At 46.0% G+C, this 8,780-nt stretch overlaps 2 protein-coding genes across 2 annotated transcripts in view; both read right to left on the reverse strand.

Moving 5' to 3' along the window:
• SH3D21 (SH3 domain containing 21) overlaps nt 1–1,218 on the reverse strand; it is an 11,188-nt gene extending 9,970 nt beyond the window's left edge. The window contains exons 1-2 of the mRNA XM_025041383.1: nt 237–1,218; nt 7–74 (exon numbers count right to left, since the gene is read on the reverse strand). Coding sequence (XP_024897151.1) covers nt 7–74; nt 237–240 — 72 coding nt within the window. The 5' untranslated portion in view covers nt 241–1,218. The remainder of the gene's footprint in view (nt 1–6; nt 75–236) is intronic.
• Nucleotides 1,219–1,362: 144 nt separating this feature from the next.
• Nucleotides 1,363–8,780, reverse strand: part of THRAP3 (thyroid hormone receptor associated protein 3) — a 63,265-nt gene continuing 55,847 nt past the window's right edge. Inside the window, exons 9-12 of the mRNA XM_006924239.3 lie at nt 7,385–7,572; nt 5,029–5,221; nt 4,480–4,623; nt 1,363–2,916 (exon numbers count right to left, since the gene is read on the reverse strand). Of these exons, the coding sequence (XP_006924301.1) occupies nt 2,695–2,916; nt 4,480–4,623; nt 5,029–5,221; nt 7,385–7,572 (747 nt within the window). The 3' untranslated portion in view covers nt 1,363–2,694. The remainder of the gene's footprint in view (nt 2,917–4,479; nt 4,624–5,028; nt 5,222–7,384; nt 7,573–8,780) is intronic.

An 8,780-nucleotide genomic window follows, 5' to 3' on the forward strand; every position in this document is an offset into this window, starting at 1 on the left:
CTGGACCACGTCCCCGGGCGCCAAACTCAGCTCGCCCTCCTTCTGCGCGCGGTATCCGGCCAGGACCAGCACCTCTGCGGGCGGAAACGCGGCTCAGAAGGGCCCAGTCGGGGCCGCCTGTGCATGACGCGAGTCCTGCTCGGACAGCGGAAGAGCAGGGTGGTGTGGTGTACAGGTTTTTGCTACCATTTCCACACGTTCGCTTAGAGGAGCCACCCCAAACCCTTTGAACATACCCATGGCTTGCGGGCCGCCCTCCAGAGCCGGGCAGGGAAGGTAGTGCGATCCAACCGGCAGCCGAGTACTGGGCCGGTGCAGGCTGGGACGAGCTGCGAGTGTAGCAAAGGAGGCGGAGACAAGAGCGGATAGGTCGGGCTCCCGGTGCTGGAAGTGGGTGTAGGAGAGGGGGTGGCCCGGCTCAGCAGGTTCAGCCCCCAACCCAGAGGCGAGGACTCCAGGACCTCCGGCCAGTGCTGGGGTTACAGTTACCCCACCTACTCTTGTCTGCCTAGTCACTTAAATTCTAGTCTAGCCATCTTCTCGCCTTCCAACCTTGGACCGGAGGCTCCCACCCACCTTTTGCAGCCTTCCCCGCCTATCCTCCTAGCTGGCGAGGTTTTAGCTGCAAGGGAAGAAGGGAGAGGCACATACCAGGATGCCTCCCCTCACTCCCGGCAGGCGACAACCGCTCCAAGGCGGGCCCTGGGTGGAGGGGCGTGGTTGCCCTTCTGCGCACAAAGCTGCTCATGGTATACTCTGCTTTTCCCTGGGAGGTGTATTCCTCCTTGACCCCTGCCAGGGGAAGAGGAAATTAGCAAAGATGCCCCGTTTGGTTTCAGAAAACACTATCGGATTCTCCTGGGGTGTGGTGAGTGGCAGGGGAAGAAAGAGACTTTAGGTCTCAATGCTTTTGCTGGCTACAGCCAAGCCCAGAGCTGGTGAGTTGTTTAGGGCCCACCTAGCGCCCATGCCATGTGGGCTAGGCTCTTTAATATTCCAGTTCAGTGAAAAACATAGAAGGCTGAGGCTGTTATTCACACTCCATGGTCCCTGCCCTACCGCCATGGAAGACAAAGTCCTTGTTCATGACACCACTGTGAAAAAATCTGGTTCTCCTGGAGCGTCCAAGGTACAAGATGAAGCAGAACCTTCATGGGCATGAGTTTACTAGCCAGCAAAGGGCTGGCTGAGGCTCCTCCCAGAACAAGTGAGTGTGGTGGCTGAGAAACCGTCTGGGCCCAGCCGCAATAGACATTTTGTCTTTCAGGTTCCCTTGAAGCTGCTATGGGAAGATACCCACCAACCCCCAACACGCACACACACCCAGGGTGACAATGACCAGAGCCCATTTACATCTGCGACTTCATTTATTTATTTTTTTTATTTGCAGGAGGAGTTGAAACAAATTTTAAGAGTTTTTTTTTTCCCCCTAAACATGAATCATTCAAGTAAAACCAACTTAACTATAGAAATGTAGCAAAGTAAGGGGAAAGTAGCACAACAACCCAAGAGGCTAAGGTTGGGAGGGGAAGAGGTGGGTGCAGTCCGCATATACCATATGCATAAACGCCATATGATTCACCTGCTCAGGACCGCCTCCCCAGAAGGCAAGCACAAGGACCCATTTTAAGAGGATGTTTTCCCCAAACATCTGAGAATATTTCAACTTAAAGCTTAAGGTTAAAAAGAAAAAAAAAGATAAAGAAAACAAAGAAAACCCCACAAACCACCCAGCCATAACCACCTTCCTTAATTGATCATAGGAGTTTCTTTTCATTTTATAAAAAGATTAATAAAAAATATTGAAAAAATTATTTTCTCATCTTATATTTGTAAAGATAATAGAATTCAGAAGTTTCTTAGAAAACAGACCAGAAACTGCCGTCCAGTTTCCACCCCTGTTGCTGAGAGGATCAGCAGGACTAGAAAGTTGGGACACTGGAGCTGCTGGTGGAGACTGGGAAGCCCAGCCCAGAAGAAATCAGAAAATACTGGGGGGAGGGGGCACGTGGGGCGTGGTTAGGAGCAACACCATGTGATGCATGGTTGCGTAGATAGGGAACACAAGGTGGTCAGAAAGGCCTTGAACTCCTCCTCGACATACAAAACCGATTTTTACAAAGATCCAAGCAGTTTGGTCCCAAACTGAGGTGAACATTTCAATGTTTATTCACATGCTTTGTTTACTCTTTTAAGAATCAAAGTTGCCCAAATTAAATCTTTCTGCTAATGTTACTACATGTGCCTAAAAGAAAAAAAAAAAGACTTTTAAAACCAGGATAGGGGAGAAGAGATTAAAAATCATCAAAGTAGTTTTAGCTCCAAATGAAATGAAATTAAGAATAAAACTGTTGGTTTCTAATAGGGAACAAACCAAAATCAAAGTATCGCTCTCCCCTCCCTACCCCAGCCCCCACCCCACACACCAACAACAAATGAGAAACACAGCTAAAGCCCAAAGTGTTGTATTCTGCTCAAGAGCTGGGCCTGACCCCAGGCTCCATGGCCGGCCACCTCTGTCCAGTGGGACACAGCGCCAAGGATGCTTTTGGCTGTAGTAGGATTCTGCATGGCTGGTGGGGGGTAGGGTTGGGGCTCATCAGAATCTTCTTGGGGCTCATCTGTTTAGCTTTTCACCAGCCATCTTCCCAGCGCCTCTGTTCCCCTGGGCAAGGGTTCTCATGAGAGTGGCCCCTACTCAGTGGTGGGCTGTAAATTGTCCTTCTCTTCTCGGTTCTCTGTCCCACTCTCGTCATCTTCAATCTCGCCTTCTTCCCCACTGAACTTGTCATGGGCCCATTTAGGGCTGGTGCTGGATTTCCGGAACATGAACCGGCCTCGACCTCGGGGAAAGGCTCCTCGGCCACGGCCCCGGCTCACCCACTTCTCACTGCCTTCTCCTTCCCGGTCGTCATGCTGAGAGAAAAAAACATTGCCATCAATGCCAGAGTGAACCCAATTCTCTGTATTCACCCAAAAATGACTTTCTCAAAAGAACCTATGTCCTGACCCACTTTTTGCTCCTCTTCTGTCCTCCCTATTCCCCGCTCCAAAGATGTAACTACTGATTCGGATCTAAGAGAATATTTAGGTGGGTGCCTTAGGAATGCTAAAGCAGTAGCTTGGGCATCATAATGATGATGATAAAATCTTCACTGAGCACCAAAAGACCTTTACATGTATTATCTCATTTAATCCTCTCATCTACCCTATCATTATCACTCTCTACTATGCAAATGAAGAAGAGGCTTAGGAACTTGGAAATCCATATTATTTAGCACATCATCTCTCAGAGAAAGCCAATCACACCAAAATACGAAACTGATCTTGGTTGTTAGGCAGTTAACAGAGGAAGCAACAATCAGAATACATAACTGGGGCTTCCACTCTTCCTGACCTTCCCCCAGCCAAGAACAGACAGTAAGACCAAGAGCAAATGATCTGCTCATGGTCTCAGCCCAGTAAGTGGCAAAGGCAGGACCAGAACCCAGCCTCCCCTCTTTATCTTATATCTCGCCTCTTTAATTTTAGGCAAAGAGGCAGTATGGCAAGGTAGGAAAAAACCACCACCTACATCTCAAACAATCCTTGTTCTGATGATCTAATGAGGAAGAAGGGATCCAATGAAAGAATAAGAAAAAATTCTGAAAACTAAAGAACGTGGAAAAGTAGAAGTCATTGCTACCTCATCAGCTCCATCTCTTCAGAGTGTAAAGCACCCACCAATGCAAGCAGGGCTGGGCTCCTGGGGGTCAGCTCAGTGAAGGGCCAGCTGCTTCCTACCAGGGTTGCTTGCTGACATGCCTAAATGCATCAGGCCGGCTATGCGGCTTCAGGTGGCAAACGGGCTGGGAAAAGGGCTGTGTATGGCCTTTAATTCACCCCCTCCCCCATAGCAGTCCCACTCTAGCACCTATCTTGGGCTCAGCTAACATTTCCCTACTCTAGATATAGTTTCAAGTTTCCTCTAGGAGTCTCAGAGGAGGAGAGAGGCCCATAAGGTGCTTGGTACTTGAGAATGACCATCAGCTTAGATGACAGAAGCCCCAGTGGCATTTCATTTTGGAGACAGAGCCTCTTCCTCAAAGAGATCCTGAGCTGTCTTTCTTGTCAATCCTGCAGTGGGAGTGACATAGTGGAACTGTGGCCTAAGGGGAGGGTTACAGCTCTTCTCTTGCTTGAGTAGAGGCTGGAGGAAGGCCAAGGTTGGGGTGGGTGAGTAGTAAAACAAGTTCACAGACTAAAAGGAAAGAGCAACCCTTCTTGTTTATCCTGGAATCCGTAAACATCTCCGATGATAAATCCTTTTAAGGTGAGGACCGCCTCTCTAGAACACTCCTATTGCCAGCACTTTACTGTCCCACAAGTACATATCCCCCTCCCAGTGTAAGATGCCTACACACATATTTAATCAAACCGACTGAAGCCTTGATATGAGCTACTGCGTGTGGCCCTTCCTGATCATCCCCAGATGCATACCAGGTAATACTTCTTGCTTTTCGGTGTGTACTCAGGGTCCCATTCCTCCTCCCGGTTTCTCTTTTGAAAATCATTGTTGCTGCTGCTGTTGTTGTTGCCAGAGTAGTTGCCTCTGCCCCAGCCTCTCCCTCTGGCTCGAAATTGCTATGACAATAAACGGGGAAAAGGAACAAAGAACCACATCAGGAACAGGGAAAAACAACACTCTGAGTTCCAGTCCAACACTTTTCTAGCACAGGACAGACAGGTGTCTTCCAGTCAATATGCTGTTCATCTTAAGTTTATAGCCTAGACAGAGGACAACTTGGCACAGGACCTCCCAAAGAGCCAAGCACCCAGCAGCAGCCAAGATATGTTAGGAAATTCTGAGTCGAGAAACCCTAAAAGATTCTCTAGCTCACTCATTATGATTTAAAAAATACAAATGGAAAGCCTGGGTAACAAGAAACCACAGATTCTGAAGGGCAACCAAACTGGTATTCTGATAAACACATAACTAGAATTAGTGGGAGCAGGGACTTAGAGAAAAGGGGAGGGGCAGGGTCTTACAAAGGCCCCTCGAGCTCTGCCTCTTTCACTTGGACCCACGAAGTCTTTGGTCCCCAGTCTCGATTTGTCAAAGCCCGTGGTGCTCTCCTCTCTCTCCTCCGTCTCTTCAGTGTACTCCTCCGCTTTGTAGGAGTGGGATGACTGGGAGGAAGAGGATGATGACCTGGACCGGTCTCGTGCTCTCCGGTGCTTCCTATGAGAATAGAAGAGCCAGGGAAATCAATAAGCCTCTAGGGTACAGCCCTTGGCTAGGTAGGGCCTCCTGGATAAGCAGCACAGGGCACTTGGGGGTCTGTCTGTGATGAAGATGAATAACCTAAAAGACCCCAACTCACCCCCAACTTACCCACCCGAGTAACCTGGGGAGCTTCCTCCTAATTCTGTCAGTCATATTCAGTGACACATCTGTCTGAGCCTGTGATGAACACAGGGCATATACATAAGGAGGAACAAGAGTCAATGGCCTCTGGTAGCTCAGTTTAATACATATGCATGAACTAGAAAAGCAGAAAGAAACTAACACTATACTGACTCCAATGTATATGGTACTGGGACAGAGGCTTTATATATTACCACCTGTTTGTGCTTTACAGTACTTTTATTTCTCATAGGAAGAACACTACCCGTCTTGTGGGGTTGCGTTAAAGATTCAAAAAAAACAATGTACTTAAATACTTTATACTGACATATGAGGCATACAGTAAATGGCAACTATGATTATTCAGTATTATTCTCCCATTTTGTAGATAGGATTCAGGTCCCATTTTGTAGATAGGATTCAGGTGACAGAGATGAGCAGAACCTGGATTCAAACCTAGCTTTAATTATACCACTATTTCACACACCACCACCCACTGAGCTCAAACAGGTTGTGCTGTTAAGCAAAGGGTCTTGAGAAACTTTTCCCAGAGTTACTGCCCTCCCCCCCTTCCCTTCATCTGAGGGAAATTACAGACTAGAGAAAATTAGACTACTGCAATGAGTCACTGTCTACTTTCTAGAGGTCAGTGCCAGCCCTACGTCTAGGTTAGGTTGTTACCAGCTGCCTCAAAGGCGGCAGAACGGCCAGGCTCTCAGGGGTAGAGGAAGACTTATAAGGAGAAATCAGCCAAGTGTGGACTGTCCTCCCTTCCTTCATCCTCTTCCATTATGAAATGAAAAGCACCTTGCCCCTTTCTCCCGCCCTCCACATTTGAAAAGCTCAAAATCTAAAATATTTGAATCCTACTAGCATTTGCTCATAAAAACAGAAATCTAAGTTACTGTCACAGGATTCTTATAATTTAGACATATAACTGACTCCTAAAAATTGGTGTTATTTCAAGAGGTTTTTAAAGATCTGAGTCCCAGCACAGCCTTTTCATGTGCCCCAGAGAAAGGAATCAGAATCAGTAATCTGAACCCAACTCTGAAATACTTGAGGGGTTCTGCTCCTTTTCCACCAGTGGCAGCACTGAGATCTACTGTACCACCACTTCCATTTCCTGTCAAGGATTATCATTATCAGGTCCTTTATCAATGGGCAACCTTGAAGTTGCTAGGCCTCCTAATGCATAAATAACACAGTGGAACAGAAGATCAGAGCTTTGATGTCAACTGATACTTCTGTGATCTTAGACAAATCATACTCAGTTTAGCTTCTTTATCATTTAAATGGACAAACTGGGTTATCACACCAACTGTCCAACTTATCTCAAAGGATCTGATGATAATCAGATGAATATGAAAATGCTTCTCAGCTTAAGTTCAGAAACTGCAAAAATGGTGTTGCTCCTTATGGGAAGGTGTGGGGCTTCGATTCTCCTACATTTAATGAGACATGATTAAAAAGTCACGGAACTTTGAAAAATGTAAACAGAAATGACAGGACCTTGGCATGAATGCTGCCCTATGAAGTTCAACAACATTACCTTCGGAACTAGTTTAAAGGGCATTTAAGATCAACAATCTTGTCTTATCTAGTTCCACAGTTTCTCTGACCAGTGTATTATTACCTGATTTTAAGCCATTTCTAAAACATAACTTCCCCATGAAGATTTGTGATGAGAAAGAACATACATGTCTAAAATAACTACGGAAGGAATTCCCAAATGATTCTCCACACCGTCCCTATAGTTAACTCCTGATCTCCCACGGGGCCTTCGTTGAACAAGGATGATCACACCTACTTTGATGCAAAAGTTCTGTTTTCATATTAGGGACCTTACTTGACAGTTGGGGATATAAAAGAAACTGTACAAACTGCTATCATTCCTAACCCTGAAGTTCTCTGGCTTGGAAGGTCTGGTATATAGCCTAAAGTGGGCAGCCGAGACTCCACTCAGGAGTCTGGATGAGGTGACAGGGGCTTACGTACTTCTGCTTCTTTGATCCTTTATGGGGTTTCTCGGTTTTCTCAGCTGATCTTTCCCTCGAGTGGCTTGAGTCTCTGGAATCCACCGATTCTCTTGATTTGCCTCGTTTAAGATCTCTCTCCTTATGTTTTTTACGCCGTTCAATATCAAGGCGGAGATCAACAGGATCATCTTTGTATTTTCCCTCAGCCTGTCAAAAGAGATATCAAAATGAAGGTTTTTGGGATTCAGGGCTGCCAACTCAACCACCCTATAAACTGTTACTATTCTAATGGAGTGGTGTAGAGAAAGCACTAGGAATGTGAGGCACCTCACCCAAGTTTGGGAGGGATGCAGATGTCCTAAGAATTCACTTCATGAGAATCCCTTACAGAGCCCAAACCAGTTCTCTAGAGTAATGATGATGACAGCCTCCTAAAAATGCTATATACTGAGCTGGCTTTGTTTCCTCTGTCGCCCTGTAAAGATCTGACTGGCCTACAAGGTGAGAAGGCCAACATCAGCTCTGGAAGGTGGTTGGCTTTGGCTTAGTCACCACCACAAATGGGAATCCTCCTATTATCCTTCCCCTGCCTACACTGTGGCAGCCACCCCAGGCTTAGCCTCTACTGGGAATCATTTCTGAGTACTGAGTCCGACAGTGAGAGGCTTGAGCAGCCTTTCGAAATGTGTGATTATAATGAGAAATTTCTCTAGAGAGAGAGTATCAAAAACTGTAATGGAGAATTCATAAAGTGGCAATACCAGGTCAAAAGTTTATTTAAAAAAAAAAAAATTTTTTTTTTGCTAATTTTTGCTAATAATCAGGGCATGTATACTACAAATACAGTATGAGCCCAGCAGCAGTTGCCTTCCACCCTAAACCAGCACAGCAAGGGTTTCAATAGTTTTTAGGAAACTCAGTGAGAGCAGAGATACAAAGTGGTTTTAGGAACATTATACGCTAAGACCTCTCATGGGAAATGAGCAGTTCAATCTGTATTAACATTTTACTTACACAAACTAGTAAGCTTTTTGTTGAAGTCAAGTTTAACTTTACTAATTAAGAGTGGTAGGTAGTAAGTAGGTTTATCACCACTGTTTCTGAGAGACTACTAGGGGCCTCTGCACCTTCCAAAGACCAAAAAACAAAAATAAAAACACAGTCGCTGCTCCCTTAGACAGTGCAGACAGCACCTCTAATGAGTTGGCTTTGTGAGGCATAGAGGACCAGATGTCTTCTGTTTCTAAGCCCTGTGTTTCACATGTTAGTGTCAAGCTGGTGGATACTTGGAGAAAAAGAAAACGGGGATGGGAAGGAAGAGAGACTGCGCAAGAGTGCCTCTCATCACATTCAACCAACAAAACAAATGTGTCTGAAAAAACTTGAAGATTACTGTACTTAGAAAAGCTTTCGGC

This window comes from Pteropus alecto, unplaced genomic scaffold (genome assembly GCF_000325575.1).
Source record: "Pteropus alecto unplaced genomic scaffold, ASM32557v1 scaffold39, whole genome shotgun sequence".
Lineage (NCBI taxonomy): Eukaryota > Metazoa > Chordata > Mammalia > Chiroptera > Pteropodidae > Pteropus > Pteropus alecto.